The sequence below is a fragment of the Callithrix jacchus genome, chromosome 18 (genome assembly GCF_049354715.1).
Source record: "Callithrix jacchus isolate 240 chromosome 18, calJac240_pri, whole genome shotgun sequence".
Classification (NCBI taxonomy): domain Eukaryota; kingdom Metazoa; phylum Chordata; class Mammalia; order Primates; family Cebidae; genus Callithrix; species Callithrix jacchus.
The window spans coordinates 7,877,562-7,899,455 of NC_133519.1; the positions used below are offsets into that span (position 1 = coordinate 7,877,562).

Here is a 21,894-nt window from a genome sequence, read left to right on the forward strand (position 1 = left end):
CTGCCTTCACTTCCCTGATGTTAAGGCTACTCTGGACCATGCCCTGCTGACTCTCTCCTAGCCCCTTTGGATATAGTGTTCTTCCAGCATGCCTGGGCTGGACTCCCTTCTGTCCCGGAGCACCCCTGCCTCCCCTCTCCAGCCCTACCCCACAGAATAGGCCTAGTTTAGAAGGCCCCGAGTGTGTTCTCAGCATTGATACTGGTGGGTTCTGACAGTCTTCCTGATGATGGAAAAAAAATAGGGCTTTAGGAACTGAACATGTATTTACTTGTTTTAATTCAGATTTTACATATGCTCCTTCTGCTTCCTTGAGTGAAAAGATTTCCGTCCTTCGAAATTTTTGCAGAAAGAGGTATGTGTGTTTTGCTACAGTTGGTGCCAAACCGTGCTGTTTTAGTTGCTGTTTGAATTCTACGTTTTTCAAAAATGTTGGACCATATCGAGATAAAGGACAACTGTATTCTGGAATTTTCTGGAAGGAATTTAGATTCACTCACCTGGGTTCTTCCCCTACGCAGCAGTGCCCGGGTTCTAAGCTGTCATATCTCAGCTTTCAGTGTTACCTCCCAGAAAGGACTTTCTGCTGTCCTATGTGAATACCAGAATCTCTCAGCTCACTTTTGTTAACCCCTTATTTGTTTCCTTCATGACACTTGTCGAAGTTTAAAGGCTTTTATTAGCTGGGTGCGGTGAATCACACATGTAATCCCAGTGGCAGGTGGATCACTTGAGGCCAGGAGTTTGAGACCAGCCTTGCCAACATGACAAAACTCTCTCTCTACTAAAAATGGTGGCACACACCTGTAATCCCAGCTACTCGGGAGGCTGAGGCACACGAATCACTCGAATCCAGGAGGCAGAGTTTGCAGTGAGCTTAGATCGTGCCATGCACTCCAGCCTGGGCAACATAGTGAGGCCTCATCTCACACACACACACACACACACACACAATAATTTTGTTTGTTTGTGTTAGAGTGCCTTCCCCATGAGATTATAAGATCCAAATGGCAGGAAACATGTCTGGTTTCTAAAATTATACTCCTAAACCCTAACATAATGCCTAGCTGTTCAAGAATTCTTTGCTGAGTGACAATATTTTCCAGTTGAAATGACAATAAAAAACTCTAGACCCTACCTATCTCTGATGACCATCAAGTGACCGGTGAGAGGAAGCATCCCTAATCCTATTCTACTTACAAATCTAGGATTTTAAAAATCTGTTCATTGTCAAGGACCAGCTGCAGGGGCTTCCAAGACCTCCTGAGGATTGGGACGTAGGCAGCTCCGTGCAGCCTCGCTACTTCCCTGATTTCCACATCAAGACAGCAATCCTTCAAGACGCCTACAAGGTGCCTACTGTCCTTGCTCTTTTGTTTTTCTCTCTGGTATCGCAATTTGCTATTAGGAAAAAAATCTGAAACCCATTCGTACTATGATTTTACATAGGAGGAGTATTAGCATTTAACCACTTAGACACCAGAGCCGTTGGAATGAACCTGCCGGTAGACATTCTGGTCTCATTTGACACTAGAGGAAGCAATTTAAGGAAATGGGCCTAAAGGGGCCTGCACCTCGGAGTGTGTTCACTCTATTGCCAACCAGCTTATGCTCTTTAGTGATGAAGCTTTAGAAGGGAGGGGGAAAGAAAGAAAATGAGAGTAGAACTACGTGAGGTTGAAATCTTACTGTAAGTTCCTTAGCTTTTGCAGTCTGGCATAATATGAACTGTTCAATGTTAATGGCGATGTTTATAAAAATATGAGATGGACTGTTTTTTTTTTCTGGGAGAAAAAAAATGAGTCCCAGGTGTTTTCTCTAGTTGGACAACTCCGGTATCCCTGGGCTAAGCACCTTATCCTCAGACAGAGGCCAGGTGTACTCCTAAGTCTCCACGTTGGTGTCATAATATGCGTTCTAAGATCTCTCTGCAAGACATTTTTTGAAAAGCTTTCCCGCCCTGATAAATAAAACTGATTGGTAGTTAAGATAACACTTCTGTTTGCCTTTCCGAATCTTCTCGCAGAAATCATGCCCATTTGTTGGTGCGAGTCTAGGTGGTCGGTCCCTTGGAGCAACAGTTACTTCTCTTCCTCCGACCAGATGAAATCTCAGTCAGGGAAGCTGGTGAGAAGCAGCCCCACTCTCAGGGAACTTCCCTGAGCCTCACCTTACATGTCTGTAAAATGTGACCCAGAGACCTGTCTCACAGACTCCTCCTTGGGGTCTGTGCGTCTGTAAAGCCTTCTCACGTTTTAGGTCCAGGTCAGGTCTCCCCTTTTCTCTGTGCAGTTTGCCAGTGGTTTCTTGTTGTTGTTGTTGTTTTGTTCGGTTTTTTTGTATCACCTCCCGGAGCCTATGGTTCCTAGAACTGATACAAATGAATTCCTGTTTAATTTTATTCTAATTTTTAGACGAGAATAATGTGAGCTAATCTGATCACACTAGGCAGATTGTAGGCTTGATGAACGGAAGTTCTGGAATCATCCCTCAGCATTCCATTTCCAAATACGGTGTATTCAAAATAATAACAGAACAGTCAGATAATAACAACAATTACCATGTAATGACTGTTATTTCCCAAGCACTCTGCTGAACTCTCTACAGTCAACTCAGTTAACAGCCGTGTGATCATAACAGCTCAGCTAACAGCACCATGAGGTAGATAGTAATAGGGCCCAATTTACAGATGAGAAAACCAAGGCTCAGAAATTGTCTTGCTGGAGTCCAGATGTAAGTTAGCAACTGGAATTTTAACCCTTGCATGCCCGACTTCAAAGCTCTTTGCCTTACTGGCTTACTGGTGGGTGTAGTCCGAGTGCTCTCCTCCCCACCAAGTCTGCCATCCTTCTCTTACAGTCACAGCATGAAGCGGACAACGAAAGACAGAGAGAGAGAGAGAGAGAGAGAGAGAGAGAGAGAGAGAGAGAGAGAGAGAGAGAGATCGGTTTTATTAAGACAAATTACACATTTTATTTTCTTTTTCCTTTCTAAAAGCCTCACCGTGAAAGATTGATCCCACAGAATTTCTAATTCAAGAACACATTTCATAAAACATTTCAGAGATAGGAGAGAGAATATGAATGCTAGAAAATAGATTAGAAGGTGTCCCCTCCAGGGACCCGGAATGATCAGACATTCCTTCCTGAACGGCATCCTGGTCACTTTCCTCCACTTCTCTACTCTCATTTTCCTTTCACCCAACCATAGCATCCAAATAGCAGAGGGCAGGTGACTCAGAGGTTCAACCTCCTTCTGAGCCTTTACCCTCCTCCGTCCCAGCCTCCCATGCCTATCTGTTTAGGTTAATAACACCAAGACAGTGAGACTCAGCCCCTCTGCCAGGCAGCCAGAGAAGATAGCAGGAAGACACAAGCTTCTCTGTGGTTTCCTTTCCTTATCTCAGGACTTCCCTCCCCTTTACCCATCCTATCAGCGCGCGCGTGCGCACACACACGAACACGCACGCACACATGCACGCGCGCACACACGCGCGCATGCACACACACATGCATATGCATTTTAATAATGTAATAATCTTTCTGTAAGATCAGTATCCAATTCCAAGCATCCTTTACCTTCATCCAAAACAACACAACCCATTATAGATCCGGTGAATACAGAAACCAGGCCAGTCCTTGGGGAAGGCAAGGCTTTTCTGCAGCCCCCACGTGGCAGTCTCATTACAGGCACTAGGGAGACGTAGGAATCTCTGTGTTCTTTAAATAAAGGCCCTGCCAAGTGAGCTGGAGATTCCCCTATTTCCATGCCCCTGCTAAAGCCTCCAGGGAGAGAGAGCTCTGGGGGCCTCCATAGCTGTCATCACACCTCCTCTTGGCACTAAGTTGGCAGCGAAGGAAGTAAATAGGGGAAGAAAATAGTTTTCCAGTGTTTTCTCTCCTTTTTAATTTTCTTCTTCACAGCAGAATTTTTTTTTCCACAAGGCACAATGCTTTCTTTGTTTTAACAAAACCTGGGGAAATTCCATCTGGTCCGGGTTCGAGAGAGGACAACGGCTTCCTGGGTATTCCTGTCGATAAGGCCTTTGGGGAATGGCTGGGTGAACAGCCAAGGGAGAAAGGGAAGGGATGGTTTCTGTCACTGGATTGAACTGTAAAGGGGCTGCAGGATGACAGGTGGTAGCAGGAATTCCAGTGGAGTTTGTGTGTACAGTGACTCCACAGCAGAGCTGACACCTTCACAGGCTGGGTGTACTCTGGCAGAAGGAAAGGTTGCAACATCACCAGGGCGGGACATGTGCCAGAGGTACATACCAAGGCACTTGTAAAGTTGAGGCTGCCGGTGAAGTTCCAAGAAGCCCTTTAAAGATGGCGTAGAGGGAGGAGAAGCCAAGGGCAGCCCAAGGCCATCTCACCACTACTGCAAGGAATGGTCTATGGAAACAACAGATTCAAGAACATGTCTATTGCAGGTTCCTTGATACATGCTCTCTACTGGCCAGGAACTTAAGAGCTCTTCCTTGGAGGAGCGAGGGTGCTCAGGTCAAGGGGGAAGGGTAGGAACTTAGAGAACTCATCTGGTGTGTGGCTGGTATGTAGAGAGAGAGTCATTCTAGCCCTCTGGCTATCCCTTCCAGGCTAGCTTCTGCCGTGCCTCCCTTCCCTTCCTCTACCCTGTTTCACGAGTAATCTGAGAGGCTTCATTGATTATACTGGGTAGAGGGTTGGGGCTGGGGTGGGGGTGGGGGTGGGGGTGGGGGGGGGGACTGCAGCAGTCTGGGTGGGTAGTCACACCTCTTATTATCCCAGAGCCCTGGTTATAGTTTCTAGAATTGATGAGCAATGTCATTGAGACCCCAGGCCCAAAGGAGCCAAGCAATGATGACAGTGAGAAAATGTCAGAAGGGACACGTCTTTCCTCTCTGAGCCTCCTGTGTTCTCACCTGCTCCTGGTCCTCCCATGAAGGAGGATCACACTGATAGGTCATCTGACCTGGCCTTGCTGCTGGCCTTACTAAGACGTCGCTTGTCGGTATGGTAGCCATGGGGGAGGCGGTGACCCGGTGAGACTCCATTGGGCACCTCAGGCTTCTGATCATAAGGAACCTGGATGAAACCTTGCCCAGGAGTCTGCTCCTGGCCTCGCACTTGCTCAGTGGCCAGGTTATCTGTATTTTGTTGGGAGGCCATATTATTGCTGAAGGAATGGAAGAATTTCCCCCCAGGGCCGCTCTGCAGGCACTGGTTGAAGTCAGGGGGTGGTGTGCAGCTCTGGACTATGCTCGCAGAGGGGCCAGAAAGCTGGCACTTAGCCATGTCCTGCCGCGGCTTGACGCATCGCTGTCGGATCTTCTTCCAGCCCAGGTGGTAGAGTTCAGCCAGGCTAAGGAAGAGGGACAGCGCAGCCACAGCCAGCATAAAGACAATGAAGACATTCTTCTCCGTGGGTCGGGATACGTAACAGTTGACCGGGTGGGGACAGGGACTCCTGCGGCAGACGTGCAGGGTGGTCAGGAAGACTCCGTAGATGAGGTACTGGCCCACGATGAAGCCCACCTCCATGGTGGTGCGGATCAGGATGCTGCACACGTAGGTGTGGAGCAGAGTGCCCTGGAGCACGATCCTCCCATTCCCTTCCTCCCAGCAGGACGGCTCCGCCTTCTCGGCCACCGGGTACTCGTAGGAGCCGGAGCCGCCGCCCTCTCTGCCCTTCTGGGCCTCCCGCAGCCGGCGCTTCTCCTGCATGCGCACGGTGTGCATGGCGTGGCCCATGTACACCAGGGAGGGCGTGGAGACGAAGATGATCTGCAGCACCCAGAAGCGAATGTGGGAGATGGGGAAAGCCTGGTCGTAGCACACGTTCTGGCAGCCGGGCTGAATCGTATCACACCGGAAATCAGCCTGCTCGTCCCCCCAGGAGGACTCGGCAGCTGTGCCCAGCACGAGCATGCGGAATATGAAGAGGACCGTGAGCCAGACCTTGCCCACCACGGTGGAGTGCTTGTGTACTTCCTCCAGGAACTCTCCCAGGAAGCTCCAGTCGCCCATCTTGGCTCAGCTAGGGGACAGACGCCAAACCTTCTGCACATGGGGAAGAGAGAAAGAGAGAAAAGGAGAAGGATGTTCCGTGAAGGTCTGACAGGTACATCACGTTCCGGGAGTCCACTGATCCATACCAATGCGTTCTTGAAGAAAATGAACTTAGAAGGCAAAGAGCCCAAAGAAAAGCTCTTTCATTTCCCAGCAAAAATAAAGAGGAGATTCAAAGTAGCGATATTAGCAAGATGAGAGCCTGGCTCCCACACTTTAACAGATAGAAACACACACACACACACACACACAGAGGTGTGTGTTACAATATAGATTCTGCTCTTGCCCCACTAATTCTACCTCAGGAGGTCTTGGATGGCCCCCAGGAATCTGGATTTACAGCAAGCAGCCCAAGTGATTCTGATGCAGGCAGTTAGGGACTGCACCTGGAGAAACGTGAGTATTAAAAAGAACACAGGATTAGAGTTTACAAATGTGACTCTGGGAATTTACCTCACAGAGTCTGTTTCTTCATCTCTCAGATGGGGTTGGGAATAGCTACACCAGAGAATTCCGAGGATTAAATGAGATAAGGTGTGTGATATTCTGAAAATCATTCCACCAGTTCCAAATGTTTCAATGGCTGTTGGATGGAAAGGATTTTTTTATGGCTCCAGAGGGCAGAACTAGGCGGAGGAGGAAGGAGTGAGGGTGGGATTGGCAAATTTGTCCCCGCAGGAAGCACTCTGCAAAAATCAGAACTGTCCACCATGGGCCAGCGGTGTTGGGTGGTGGTAAACAAAAAGAGTGCTTTGGTCCTACCAGCTAATGGTATCGCAGATGGGCGCTGACTTTCCTGGCTGGTAAGGCAATGTTGATCTCCCGTGCCTCAGTGCAACACACCATTCCAGCCACGCAGCTCAGCTCACCCTGCTGCTAAGTTTGTGTGTCTCATTTAAATAAGGTTCCCACACACAGATCTGCTCACTCTTAGGTCCAGAATAAATGTCCCCAAACTTTATGTCCCATACAAAATCCTCCCTCATCTGGCCCCGGTCTGCTTTTCCAGCCTCTTCCTGCCCGTCCACCTGACTACCTTTTGTCCAGCCATGCCAAGTCTTCCCACGTGCTCTCCTCCTGTACCCCTATGTGTCCCCTCATCTGTAGATGAATCCCATTTACCTTTCAAAACGTAACCAGTCATTGGTTCCTCCAGCCCTCCCTCCTCCCTGGAGATAAGCCTCTTCAGCTGCTGTGATGGCCCCCGGGACACTTACTGGTCTCCCAGTGTTTGCTGCCTTGTGTTGTAATCCTCAGCCTCTCTGTGTTCTCCCAGTAGGGACTGTTTGAAAATGGAGACTGTCTTTTCTTCTGTATCACCAGAGCCTGGCCCAGAGTAGGTGTTTAGAACATCTTACTTGAGTGAAGGAAGGAGGGGCTGACAGGCACTGTGGTTTCCTACCCAATAGCAAACCAATTCCCTGCTTCTTGCCTTCCTCCTATTGGCAGGGTGAAAAAGCCGGAATCACTTTCTCAATCTCCTCTGCAGTTAGTTCTGGTAGGTGAGGTATGGGGAGAATCTGAAGTAGAGGGAATGCTCCAGAAAAGGTTTTTCTACCCCCTAATAAATGGAGTGCTTCCATCCCCCTGTGAAGAAGAGGGAACCTCACAGTGCTGCCATCCCCTGGGGAACAGGAGGGAGCCTACTCAGAGTGCTCCAATCCCCCAGTGAGTAGGAGTGGCCTTGCTCACCCCTATTGCTTCCTGCCTGTGGATGGAGTTGCGTGAACCAAGATGTCTGAAGCTGTCCAGAGAATCTCAAAAATGTCAGCCAGTGCCCTGAGGCCTCTGAATCAACTCTTGAGGCGCCTACCTCCAGAATTCTTACTTAGTTAATAATAAATGCCCTTATGCTTTGGCCAGGTGCGGTGGCTCATGCCTGTAATCCTAGCACTTTGGGAGGCAAGGGTCGGGGGGGATCACAAGGTCAGGAGTTCAAGACCAGCCTGACTAACATGGTGAAACCCCATCTCTATAAAAAAACAAACAAACAAAATAAATAAATGCCCTTATGGTTTAAGTCTCTAATCATTCCTAACCAACAGCATGACAAAGATCTCAGAGGGAATGGAACGTAAATATTCCCTTCTTAGAATCATAAAACCTCAGATTTGGGTGGGACCTTAGAGGTTGTCAAGTTTGAACTTTGACCTTCATATCTGGGCTGCCAACATGCTCCTGGCTTCTATCTGAATGTTCTTTATGCTTATGGGGAAAGATGGGTCAGGGGGGTGCATTTCAGAGTCCGGGTTTCCTCAGCTCCTGAGTTGATTGTTGCCTTGACAGGGACCAGCCTCCTTGCCCTGCCTTCTCTCAGACCCCAGGTCCCAAACCTTGAGAGCGTACAGAGTCCCCGGGAATGAGGGAGTTTCTGAGTGAGCGGAAAGGGTTTTATCTCTGCTCCTCTCTATATCAAAGACCCACCCAGGTCTTGAAGCCTTTCATGTCATTTGTGATCAGACACGTGTCCCATTTCCCTAGGTGGTGAAGCGCCCCCTGTTTCAGCCTCCAAATGTGGAAAATTGTGGGGCATGTGCTCAAAAGGAAAATGGCTGATTAGATAAGAGTTTGAATGGTCTGTCGTCTCTTCTAGGCTCATATACAGTGTTAGCACCTTCAGGGTCAGCCACACACGTGCAGTGACTGGACTCTGGTGAGTGTCTGAGAAAAAAGAGGTAGGGAGCGAGGGGAGGGCTAAAAAGAAGAGAAGAAAAGGGAATGACAAGTGGGAGTTGGAAATGGAAAGAAAGACCATGTAAGGCTTAAGAAAAGATAGATGTGGAAGTTGGATTTACTGAGGTTCAACAAATCCCCGTTGCCATCTGCTGGGCTTGCATAGATGATTCAATCTGTGTTTCACTTTCCTCACCTGCGAAATGGACATACCGTTAACTCATAGAGTGCTATGAGATGATGCGTGCAAAACACTTAGCACAGTGCTCAGCAAATAAGAACTGAATAAAAGGCAGCCATTACTAGCAGTGAGAGTGGTGGGGAAGGATGACAGTAGAAGAAGGAGGGAGAAAACAGAAAGTAGAGAAAGGTGCATGACAAAGGAGAAAAGACATGGGAGCAAGAGTAGAAGGGGAGGGAATGAGAAGGAAATGGAAATAGAAAGGAAACAAACAAATGTCATAATCTTCCAGGATTCGGGGCAAGTTTTCCACATTCAGTCCCTGAAGACTTTTCCCTTGATCTCACTCTGTCATTCATTCCTTGCAAGTTGCCAAGGAAGTATAAAAAGAGTTCCAGGCAAAGAATGTGACTCTTTGGTCTGGTCTGCCAAGTGGCTTGACTGCTGATTCCTTCACTGCGGGCCAAGGAATTGTACCCGGAAGAGGTAAGGCACAGGTACAAGAAAGCAGCGCCTTGGAAAACCAGAAAGACCGTGTCAGGAAGGATGTCTTATTGGGAGGAAACAAGAGAAACTAGCCGAGGAGGTGAGGGGGTAAGGCAGACCTCCCGGGCCCGCCGGAGGAAAGAGAGTGGAAGACTTTTCATTTATGACTTCCTGCTGACACTCAAGGTCAGAGAAACTTAAAATTGCTACCATGTACCAGATGCTCAGTTTATAATGTGAAAGGTCGCTGGCTGAAGTTAGTGTTCCAGCTACCTTGGCTCCCTTTGGATACCCCTATCTCAGCCAGAGAAATGTGTAGATTAGATACTCAACGAGTTCACTGGGCGTATAGCACATAAAATGCTTTGTAGATGATTATCTGCTTCTTGGCAGGAAGCGTGTTAGGAGGGGCAGAGGAAGTTGCCCATGCCATGAATAAATCCTATCAAACACAATGGCAGTTTACCTCACGGCTTGAGCGGTTACCCTCAGGGGCTTCCTTCCACTTAGAAAGTCCAGACTTCTTAACTTGCCATTTGAGACCCTGTACGGTCTCGTGTTATCTTTTCTCCACCGTTGTCCTCACACACTCGGTGCTTAAGCTCCACAAGTCCCCATACGTACACACACATTTCCGCATTTCTCACCCATGTATCTTGGCTTCTTGTGTTCCCTCTGCCTGGACTGTCCGTCCCTTTTATTCATTCATTTAATAAGTTTATTGAGCGGCTGCAGGGCGCCAGCTGTCATTCTAGACAATGAGGAGACAGCAGGAAGGAGGGGAAACAAGCAAGGATTCCCTGCCTTCACTGCATGTGACTGCCTCGACACCCTTTAATTAAGAGGAGACATTAAACACACGATTTCAATAAAACGTGATGTGTGTTAACATTAAGGAAGTATAAGGTGTTATGGAAATGTGCGGCAGAAACCTGAATCCGGTTTATGGGTTCGGGGAGGGTGTTAGACAATTGTGTTCTAAAGCCCTCTGCCGCTGCTACAAGCTGTGAAATTAGCAAGGCAAAAAGAGATGGTCCCTAGAACCTGGAAGAGAACTGTCCCATCGCTAAAGGTTCTTCGCTCCAAAACCTTCAACATTCTGTTTCAACAAGTCCTGTCCTGGGATAAAGCAAATTTTGGAGGGGCCATTAGGGAACTTGTTTGGCAAAGCAGCACTGGTGCTTGCGTAAGAGGAAGAGGGCCAGAGGAAGGATTTTGTGTATAGTGAGCACAAATCATTGCATGCCTTTACTGCGTGTACTCTATGGCTAAATGGCTGGAAATAAAGCGCAGGCCCCTACATTCCTAATCCTGTGCTCCTGCGGCTGTTTTGTCTGTCTGTTTTGTTTTTGTTTTTGAGACACAGTCTCACTTTGTCACCCAGGCTGGAATGCAGTGGTGCCATCTTGGCTCACGGCAACCTCCGCCTCCCAGGCTCAAGCAATTCTCCCTGTCTCACCCCCTGAGTAGCTGGAATTACAGGCGCGCGCCACCACGCCCGGTTAATTTTTATATTTTTAGTAGAGATGGGGTTTCACCATGTTGGCCAGGCTGATCTCAAACTCCTGACCACAGGTGATCCACCCTCCTTGGCCTCCCAAAGTGATTGAATTATGGGTGTGAGCCACCACACCCAGCCACATGCTCCTTTTTATGGTGACGGGGCCAGTGTTTCTCAAAGAAAATCATTTCAGAGCAACCCAGGTTAATCATAAACTCATAGCCAGACCTCTTCCCCTGACTCCACAGATCTACAGCGAAATGGAGTCTTCTAAAACTGACCTCAGCCCTCTTTGGTGTTTTCCTGAACTCCAGAAGACTCTAAATTACCATCCAGCATGTAGGATACATTCTCACACTTGCTTATATATTTCCTTTCACTTGCTTTCCAAAAATTCGTCTGTCAGCCAACGTGCAGAGACTTTGCTGAGTGCCCACTGTGGAACAGTACCAAAGAGGAGCAAGGCCTGACACTTGGTGGGCACTCAATGATGTACATGAAATGAATGAAATCAGCTGGGCATGGTAACTCACACCCGTAATCCCAGCACTTTGGGAGGCTGAGGTGGGTGGATCACCTGAGGTGAGGAGTTCAAGACCAGCCTGGCCATCATGGTGAAAACCTGTCTGTACTAAAAATATAAAAATTAGCCCAGGGTGGTGGTGGTGGGTGCCTGTAAACCCAGTTACTCAGAGGCTGAGGCAGGGAATCAATTGAATCTGGGCGGCAGAGGTTGCAGTAAACCGAGATCATGCGTGTGCACTCCAGCCTGGGCAACAGAGTGAGACTCTGTCTGAAAAAAAAAAAAAAAAGAATAAAATTAGCCATGATTCCTTCCTCAAGTGTTTAAGAGCTTTTTCTCTCAAATGCGGAGTATGCTTCTCAAAATCAAAAGCCCTGTCTTCTACTTTGTATTCTTATTGCTTTAAGTTCTCTCATTTGGTACATAATAAATGCTTTCTTAATGATGGAAGAAAACATTTGGCTAGCAGTAAGATTGCAAAGTGGTCCTAAGGAGACAAATCTCTCTTCTTAAGGTCAGCAATAAACATAAAACCTTACGATAGGCCAGGCGTGGTGGCTCAAGCCTGTAATCCCAGCACTTTGGGAGGCCGAGGCGGGTGGATCACAAGGTCAAGAGATCGAGACCATCCTGGTCAACATGGTGAAACCCCGTCTCTACTCAAAATACAAAAAATTAGCTGGGCATGGTGGTGTGTGCCTGTAATCCCAGCTACTCAGGAGGCTGAGGAGGGAGAATTGCCTGAACCCAGGAGGTGGAGGTTGTGATGAGCCGAGATCGTGCCATTGCACTCCAGCCTGGGTAACAAGAGCGAAACTCCATCTCAAAAAAAAAAAATAACCTTACGATAAGTAAATAAAAATAAAAGCTTACATACATTCAAAAAGTGCTTCTACATTCTCTCGTTGGTTCCGAGAGAGCAAGATCATATTTGTTCTGTTCAAGACTGCATACCTTCAGAATGTTACAGACATTCTATTTTTATTGTTGAGTGAATGATTCCTCATAACCACTCTGTGGGATCATTGTTATTGCCTGTGTTTTGCAGAGGAGGAAACATACAAAGGTGATGTGCTCAAAGACACGATTCACGGCGGCAGAGTCAGGGCTTCGTTCCAGAGTTTCTGATCAAAGACTTGCATGCTGCAAAGTTTCATTCCATGTCCCCTCCGAGGGTGGCGCTCATCAATTCTTAGGCCTTCGAGGGAACTTGCCAGTGGAGATAACTCTTGTGTGGGAGTTAGGTGTCCGTGATGTTTGCAGGGGTATGGAGTGGATGGAGGAGTTGCAGAAGAGATGCGGGGATTTCAGACAAAGGCAAGACTGCATGAACACATTCATTGAAATGAAAACCAGCATGGTTTTAGGGTACAATGAGCAGAGCATGGAGGACTGCAGAGCATACAGGAGCAGGTTGTGGAGGGCTTTCACAGCCACGCCCAGGAGTTTGGAGTCATTCTCAACCCACGTGCTAGGCCACGCTTAGTCCATGATTTGCTCCTGAGAGCCTAATCTGAAGCCTCCACATGTGGTTGGGAAGTAAAGGACTGCACAATTAGTAATGTCCATGCTTGTAGCAGTCTTTTAGAAGGTGTATTGCTAGTGAGTGAGGTGCTACCATGGGGATGCCTTGAAAATTCTCTTCTTTCTATTGATTCCAGTCCAATCCCTTCTAATACAGTATTTTACAATAATTTTTGTGTCCTCCAAGTCAGCAGCTGGGCCTTGGGCTGAACTGTAGAGCTCTTAGGGTCTCACGCACCTGAGAATGATTTTCTCTACAACCTGTGAATTCTCTCTCCCACTCAACCCTGAGCTCCTTGAAGACAAACTGCGTTTCTGTTCATCCTTGCACTCCCCTCCTGAAATTCCCCCACCCCAAACCCCTTGGCGCTCAATGGCGCACCCTGTATGGGGCGGTACGTACTTTATAAAAACAACAGTGCATGAATTGATAGCATTTAGGTCTCTCAAAACACCTAATGCCAAATTGATCAAGGCAATCCTTTCCCAATTGCTGAAGAAAAGGATCAGAATGCACACGGAGGCCAAGCAACACGTTGGGGGCAATGCGGCATGTCAGTGGGGGGGCCTCCCTGGGAAGCTGGCATAGAGGCACCTGCCCAGTGACGATGGTGATCAGAACACCGGGGAGATGGAAGCCACTGAGTCTTTCTTCTGCCTGTGAGAGAGCCCTTCCCTTGGCTTAGCAGGACTGAACGTGTCTTGAGCAGAAATTCCATCACCGTGGACTACTCCCTCACTGCCTCCTCCCCTCATAGTACTGGGGAACTTATCCAAGCTTGTCAAAATTAGATGACAAAACCACTCCACAGTCTGAGTCTAATTCTGGACAACACATGTTCTGGACAGTATCTGACAGATCTCTGGTTCTCAATAAAGATCGTTATTCATAGTAATGATAACAATCCCCTGGGCCCAAGCTCTCATTCCGCTCGCCATACAGTGCAATGTGGTGCAGGGCGGAGTTCACTGGCTTCCCAATTAAGAGAATTCCGTTGTAAAAGGACCCAAAGGGCCTCACTTAAAGGCTGCCTGAGAAATAGTATCGTGTCAGTGCAGTTTAGTCCAGAAAGTGTTTATCCAGGCACGGTCCTCTGCCACGCCAGACGTCAAGGTAGCTTTATAAAGCAAAGCACCAGGCACAACCTTCATGTCAGAATGCTTTTGTGCCTCCTTCATTTGTGTATATTTTTCTGATTTCCTCTCTCCCAGTGATTTCCCCCTAAAATGGCTATGTAGGGAGAATTACATAGAAAGCGGTCTCGATCGTCACTGCTTCAGTGATCTTCGTTATCCTTCAGTATTCCCAAGTTCGTCTTCTAGTTTACCCAGTTACACACACAAAACAATTTGGATCTGGGTGATGATGAAAACACTAGAAATAAAATATTATAATACTCACTGTTATGTACCTTTCTATGTACCAGACGCTCTGTGTCTTTATATATCTGTTTTCATTTGTTTCTCATACCTGAGGAAGTGGGGACTATTTTTTTTTTTTTTTTTTGAGGCAGGGTCTCACTTTGTCACCCAGGCGGGAGTGCAGTTACACAATCTCAGCTCACTGGAGCCTGGACCTCCTGAGCTCAGGTGATCCTTCCACCTCAACCTCCCAAGTAGCCAGGACCACAGGCATGCACCACCATACCCACCTAATTTTCTGGTTTTTTTTTTTTGAGAGATGGGGTTTTGCTCTTTTGCCCAGGCTGGTCTCAAACTCTTGGGCTCAGGCGATCCGCCCACCTCAGCCTCCCAAAGTGCTGGGATTACAGGCATGAGCCACCATGCCTGGCCTCTCGTTATTTTACCCTCAGGGCTCAGAGAGGGTAACTTGAGCAAGATCACACAGCTAGGAAGAGGTGGAGGTGGAGTCAAACGCAGCCCCTAGCTCCTATGATGGCAGTGTCGCCGCCCTAACAACTGTGCCGAACTCTGTCTAAATCATTTAAAGTTCCTTCCTTGGAAAATCCTCGCCAGTCAAAGGCTGGCCACTTTGATATAGGATGATTGAAGCGGGAATGTTTACTGATCATCATTCGGATAGGGAGTTATTGTAAGCCATTGGTGGTAATTCTTACATTTGGGATTTTCATTCTTTTCCTCATTTAGGTTTGGGGTAACTACTTCGGCCTCGGGAGAAACCGTCAGGCATATGATGACATAGCTGTAGCTGCGGATTTGGGCGGTGTGGGTACCTTCCTCAGAATTAGAAATTCACCGAGGGCCGGCATCCCTGAGCCTAGTTCACTGCAGAGGGGAAAGGGGGTTAGAGATAAGAGAGGAGAAGAGACGGGTAAGATGAAGCAGTCACTTCAGTCTTCCTCCTACGCTAACCAGTAGCACCTAGATAATTAACTCCTTTTGAAATTTAATTATTTTATTCTGGCAAGAACAGATTGGTCCACTCAGAGACACCCTGCTGGCAGAGAGTTGTTTCAAAGCCGAGGAAGTAGAAGGGAGTAAAGTGGAGAAAGAGATTTATCTAGGATGAATAATTTTCTTCTTAAACTGTCAGAAGAAAAAATATTTGTAAGGAGTGAATGAAAAGGAGTATTAAATGGAGATATTAAATCACAACAAAGCATTGGGAGGCCCTTGTCAATTACTCCAAGGGGTTACTTAGTCCCATGCAATTAATTATTAATGAAAATTCTATTATAATGCCCACATTTCTTTGTCATTTCCCCCATTTGTCATAGATTTATAGTGCAGTAGAGCTGGAAGGAATGTAGAGATCAACCAAACTCAACTCCTTATTTTTAAACGAGATGTTAGAGGTCCGGGGAAGCTAAGTCATATGATAACAACACTACGTTGTATTTCCCATGCATGAAGCTCTTTATAACTAAACTTTCTAACCCTCCCATTAACCCTGCACGGAAAGTAGTATTGCCCCGTTTTACAGATGAGAAAACTGAGGTTCAGAGAGTAAGTACTTGTACTAAGTACCACAGCTGGCAAATGCTGTGTAAAGGATTTAAACCCAACTAGCCTAACTCTAAAGCCCACATTCTATGTCTCCAACATGGGAAAGAAACTCGAGGACTAGGACTGATAGATGACGACAAGCCTGTGCCCAGAACTCCAGTCTCTTAACTGTGAGAGCAGGACTTTTCCCACTTCACCTTGCCTTGTGAACGACCTTTTTAGCTTCTGGCTTACTGGCTGGCCAACTCTTGCGAATGCTGCTCCTAGAAATAAGTATTATCACATTGGGGCCCTCAGCCCACAGTGGTCAGGATTCCCAGACTCTTTGGCCTCTGCCATGGTTTGGCCAGAATTCACATATGGAAAGTTATTTCCTCTTTTAGCCAGCAAGCGCTCTTAGCTGCAGCAGCGTCTACTGCCCGGTTCTCAGCTAGCCAAACGGCAGGCTCCGGTGTTCCATTGATGTGAAATCATAACAAGAACAACAGAACGGGAGTCGCTGGGCAGAGGGACTTCCGGTCTCTGAGGGACAGTGGGGCTAGGACCCTGCTTGTGTCACTCTCTAGTGGTGTTACCCTAGGCAAGTCACTCATCCTCCCAGTTTCTAAGTCAACTGAGAAGTGGGAATGTTTACTCATGGGGATAATACACTGTGTGGATATGTGGAAGCATCTAGAACAGCATCTGGCATATGGACCCTTAATAATATTAGTTCCTAGTTTTCTTTTCTGACATTTCCAGTAAAAACTCCTGTCGCCATGATCCAACCAGACAACTCGATGCAGAATCTGATAGTGCCTCAGGCTGGGTAGCAGCACAGCAGCGACCCTCATGTGGCACAGGTACAAGAGGGTAACTGTCAGAGCTAGGGAAAATCCAGACAACGGATAGTCATTTGTCTATAAAGTAGTTATTTCACTAGGCATCCAGACCTCCTGAATCAGAGCTGGAGAATCACAGAGGTGCAGGGAACACTCGAATCAGGCCACTCTCACTCCTGTGTTAGGTCCAGCCTGCCTCCTAATGTGTCTTTAACTCAAGCTTTTGGGCCTGGAGTTGGACTCCACATGGCTCTGTATTATGATGCCTCTCTTCTAAGGAGCTGCAGCACTTGTGAATCTGATCACCAAGCTGAAGATACACTGGCAACAAGAGGTTTGAAGCAGACTTAATTCTACCTGGATGAGAAAGGGAGGTCACCTACTCTGTGATCTGAGGGCGAGGGACATCTTCACCCCTGGCCACCTCCGTCGTCTCCTGAGGTTCTCAACCATGGAGTTGCCAGGTTGGATTAAGAGTCTGGAAATCCCTGTGAAATGCAGCGTTACCATTTCATAAAGAGAGGCTCTTTTCTGCTTCCAGCTGTTTTTTTGTGACCCTAGTTTTCCCCTCCCTGAGCCTCTCTTTGAGCACTTGTGAAACCAAAGGGTTGAGGCTCTTCCATCTTTAAGTTAGAACATCTGGGGAGTCTGACTTGCTCAGCTGTGAAGTATGGCAAGTCAGTGGCAGAATCAAGAGGCGATCCAGAGTTTCTGACTTCCTGCTTAGAGGCTAGCATAAGCATTCCTAGAAAAAAAAACCCGTGGTCAATACCTCCTCGGAATTGGATTTCGCGGGAAGCCTTTCTAATGTGATAGCCATTTAAAATACTTTATTTAATCTTCAAAAAACCTTATGAGGAAGATATTTATTAGCATCTTTGGCAGATAAAGAAACTGAGTGTCAGAGACATTAAATAATTTTCCCAAGGTCACACAGCTAAAATCCTAGCCAAATGTGACTCCAAATGCCCAAGCTCTTCCTTCTGCCCTGCCCCTGAATTAGATAAACTCTAAGGTCCCTCTGTGCCTTTTCAATACCTCTGATTCTGTGACCTCCTGACTCTCAGTGGGCTGTTGAATACTAAACTGTATTTGCCCATTATTTGCTAATGTATCAGAAGCAATTGATTCTCAAAGTGGCATCAAGCTGGTATCACCAGGAGCCAGCAGCTTCCAACAACAGGAAGGAAGTCAGCTTCCTTTCCAGGAACCCTGAAGCTTTCCAGGAAAATGGTCATCTCTCCCCTTTGTCCAGCCCAATGCTTGAGCCTAGGTTGGCACTTAGAAGAGAGCTACTGGAATCCCCAGGAAGTGAGTCCTTCCCTAGGACATGGGATAGAGATTTGGCCTTGGGTCTCCCCAGCCCCATAGATGGCAGGACATCTAGTTCCTGTCCCGATCGATCCACAGAGACAGGCCTCCTGTCCTAAGAAGTGGGGACAGCCAGTACCCAAGAGATCAGGCAGCACTGTGGCAGCACCCCCCACTGCCTGCGTCCCACCGACAGCCAGTGCAGATGATGAAGAGCAGGTGGGCAGGTGGGAGTCAGTCCCACAAAACAGAATTATAGAGATGCTCAAGCAGAAGAATCAGGGAGAGATGGCAGCTGGGAAAATGCAGCCAGGGAAGGAGGTTAGAGGAGCCCCAGGTATGAGTGCACAGGGCAGCGTGTTCTCAATCAGCCCTGACTCACTGCAAGTCATGCCCTACCCTAGGCTTTGTTCTCCTTATTTGCTGAAGAAGGAGGCTGGTAATGGAAAAGACCTCTTTCAGTCCTAATGTTCTCAGACCTTAGGCGGTACTAGGAGGGGAGACAGGAGTGAGGCCATTAAGATCTAAGAACAGTGAGCAGCTTCAGGAGCCCAGCAAGCAGACCTCTGAGGTTCTAAGGCAGAGACAAAGCAGGGCAGCCGGATTCTGTGACTGCTGCGGCTCTGTGAGCGTCACATGTGTGGGTGAGGGATGCTTAGAGAGTGTTACGTTGGGAGCCACAGAATCCCCTCCTGGTACTCTCTGCTCTGCAGGCTGTCATTGGGACTCCTCACTCGCAGGTGCTGAGTGAGAAAAAGGCTTGGAGGGACAGCCAGGGGAGCAGGCTCCAGACAACTCTGCCAACCCCGGAACCTGGCAGGAAGGTGGCAAGTTCACAGCCCTCCCTCGGGAGCAGTGAATCAAGGGCTGGGCTGGGCTGTGACTCTGGGGACAGTGGGTGGAGGGGATGGAGACCGTTTGGCCTGCAGATGTGAAAGTCAGTCTGGAAGGCCTCTAAATACCAGCTGGCAGCCAGACACGGTGGCTCACGCCTATAATCCCAGCACTTTGGGAGGCCGAGGCAGGTGGATCACGAGGTCAACAGATCGAGACCATCCTGGTCAACATGGTGAAACCCCGTCTCTACTAAAAATACAAAAATTAGCTGGGCACGGTGGCGCGTGCCTGTAATCCCAGCTACTCAGGAGACTAAGGCAGGAGAATTGCCTGAACCCAGGAGGCAGAGGTTGCGGTGAGCCGAGATCGTGCCATTGCGCTCCAGCCTGGGTAGCAAGAGCGAAACTCTGTGTCAAAAAAAAAAAAAAAAAAAAAAAAATACCAGCTGGTGTCCCCAACCTTGAGCTACAGCACCAGGCGGGCAGAAGCGCTGCGCTGCCACACGCTCCCCTTGGTGTCTTCTCTCCTTCAGTTTTGCTGCTTTCAGGTCTCCGGACTGTCTGTTCAGTGCTCTCTGCACTGCCCTGCCTTCCCTGCAGCCAGCTGGACCGCTTTGTGCCAAAGCTTTCTTCCAGAAACAGCCGCCCCAGTGACTTGCTGGGCAGTGAGAACCAGGAACCCCTGTCTTAGAATGGAATACTGCGAGAGAGAATGAGGGGAAAACTGAGCCACAGAGCAAGATGGGAAATCCTGGTGTTGAACCTCACTTTTTCAGTGGTTCTGAGTTGCATGTGAGCCAATGGAATCACAGCCTTACACAGTGTTACTGCTGAATGGAACCAGAGGCAGCCTTCAAGTTCAAATCCCCCATTTCATAGACGAGGAAACTCAGGCTCAGCAGGGGGATGTGTCTGTTACAAGGCCTCCCATCCCCTGAGTCTGAGCTCTTTCACTACATGCTCACAAAAAGGGTCCAGGAAGGAACTAACAGAATCTTTCTGCCCCATGACCTCCCACGTTGCACTACGAGTGGAAAGGAGACCTTCGGAGGTACTGTCCGGGGCTCCCTCTCTGGTTTCATGCGCCTCTTTCCTCTGGCTGCAAGTGGCAGCCTGGCTTTCTCACATGTGGCCGCTGCAGAGCGGGGACGTGATACTCTGCAGGAAACTAAGGAGGGAATATTTTTAAACCATCCAACATGCCTTAGGGAGGAAAAAAAAAACAACAAAGCACTCCCCTAGATGTTGCAAAAAGCATTTCAAAAAAGATTCTATGCCTAGAAGCAGCATCGTAAAGCAGTGTTGGTTTTATTCTTAAAGGCAATTCCCTGTAACAGGGGTTCTTGGGAATTGACTGGTGACCCACTTCTAAGAGGCACCCAGAGGACTGAACTCCACAGGAGTAGGCTGGAGCCCGAAGGTCCCCCCACTTGCGATTCTCCAGCTCCCTCTAAATCAAGGAAGAAATTTATCTGCTGCCTCACTGGACCTTCCTTTTTGATATATCCACACCTCACTATCACGGGAAATAGCAGGAGGGACAGAGAATAAACTCACAGGTAGAGAGAAAGAGCTGGTTTCTATCCAGCCCAGAAGCCACGTTCCCCTCTCCTGGCTACTTCCTACCCACTTGTAGTTCAGTTATTCAGATTCGAGTCCACTCTTACCTGCTGCTTTTCCTCCTCCCTGGACTTCCCCTCCGTTGGTTTCTTCACACGCTGGCTGCCTCTTCTCCAACTGCCCACCCTCTTTGCTCCTGAGCCTGTCAGTTGTTCCTCTTCCACCCTCTTTTTAATCGTATCTGTCGCCTTCCCTCCTCCCACTTCTTCCTACTCTTTCTCTCTCCACCCCTTTCCCCCTCTGAATCCCTCCTCCCCCCTCTCTCTTCTGTGCTCTTAGACTCTTTGCTCTAGAAGTCTTCCTCCCTCCTCCTCCCTGCAGCCCTCCCGCTGTCTGCCTGTCATCCTTGTCCTCCCAGCAGTCCACATTGCCTGTCCCCCCAGCTGCTGGCGAACCACCTCCCTAGGTTTCTTCCTGCCCACCCCTCTGCTGTGTGGACTCAGACTTCCCAGGCCATGGCTCTCCTGGGGCATCAGCAGGAAGATTGGCATTGCCTAAGAGATCCCTTGTCCCATTCTTTTCCCCTCGTGAGAAAGAAAGAGGGTGCTCACTCACATAACAAGCCTTTTTTGGGACTTCTACGATGCCCACACTAATGAACTGAGCATCAGCTGGCACAGGAAAACATGATCTCGCAAGTCACAGCCTTCCAGCACTCGGTATAGGCACCAGGACTAGACTAAAAGGAAAGAAATGCTGACCTCTCAGCTCCAAAAGTCTAGGGCATTCCTCAGTCCCAGAATCACACTCTCTGCCCTGCTCCTTTAAAGAGAGGTGAGCATCTTCTATGTGTCAGGACTGGGCTGGAGACTTCATGTATATATTGCCTATTTTTATCTTAATCATTCTAATTTTTAATTCAATAAGGTAGACCTTTTCTGCATTTTACATTCGAGGAAACTGAGGGTCAGAGAAGTCAAGTAACATGATTATGGTCACCCAGTGTGTAAAGTAAGCGACAGAATCAGGATCGGACATTTTCGTCAGTGCCAACATTTATCTTTTTGCTCCTTCCATGAAAGCAAACAGGTCTCCCAACTGGAATTGAACTGATGAAAGTAAGATTGGCTCTTGTTACATCACATGCGCAGGTGACCAAATTCAGAAAGTGTGGGGTATCTCTCTCCTCAGACCCTCCCACTCTCCAACTTCTCCCCCAGATTCCTCAACTTACACACTGAGCCGTGGACCCAGCTGGAATCAGGTAGGTGTCAACAATAGAGATTACTGTGAGTGGACTGAAATCAGACAAACCGGGGCTAAGCCCACAGATTACAAGAGTTAAGAAAACCTCAGGGATCATCTGGGACAGCCAGGGAAACTGAGGCCCGGAGAAACGCCCACTTGTCAATGTCATATACAGTAGTAGGTGGCAGAGGCAGGGCAGGAAGCCAGAACAACCCCTCGCTCCACATCATCACCTGAAACATGCCTTTTCCA

The 21,894-nt window shown here is 48.1% G+C and overlaps 1 protein-coding gene across 5 annotated transcripts; it reads right to left on the reverse strand.

Moving 5' to 3' along the window:
- Positions 1-659: 659 nt before the first annotated feature.
- Positions 660-20,601, reverse strand: GJA5 (gap junction protein alpha 5). 5 transcript variants are annotated; one of them, XM_078355269.1, is made up of 3 exons: positions 20,502-20,601; positions 4,904-6,041; positions 660-2,371 (listed from the first exon to the last, which is right to left on the reverse strand). In XM_078355269.1, the coding sequence occupies exon 2, from the start codon at positions 6,006-6,008 to the stop codon at positions 4,932-4,934; it is 1,077 nt and encodes a 358-aa protein (XP_078211395.1). In that variant the 5' UTR covers positions 6,009-6,041; positions 20,502-20,601; the 3' UTR covers positions 660-2,371; positions 4,904-4,931. The 5 variants fall into 5 exon arrangements, with proteins under 5 accessions (XP_078211395.1, XP_035135270.1, XP_078211393.1 ...); XM_035279379.3 differs by lacking the exon at positions 660-2,371 and adding an exon at positions 2,949-4,056; XM_078355267.1 differs by lacking the exon at positions 660-2,371 and adding an exon at positions 7,268-12,737 and having other exon boundaries at positions 2,949-6,041.
- Positions 20,602-21,894: the final 1,293 nt, after the last annotated feature.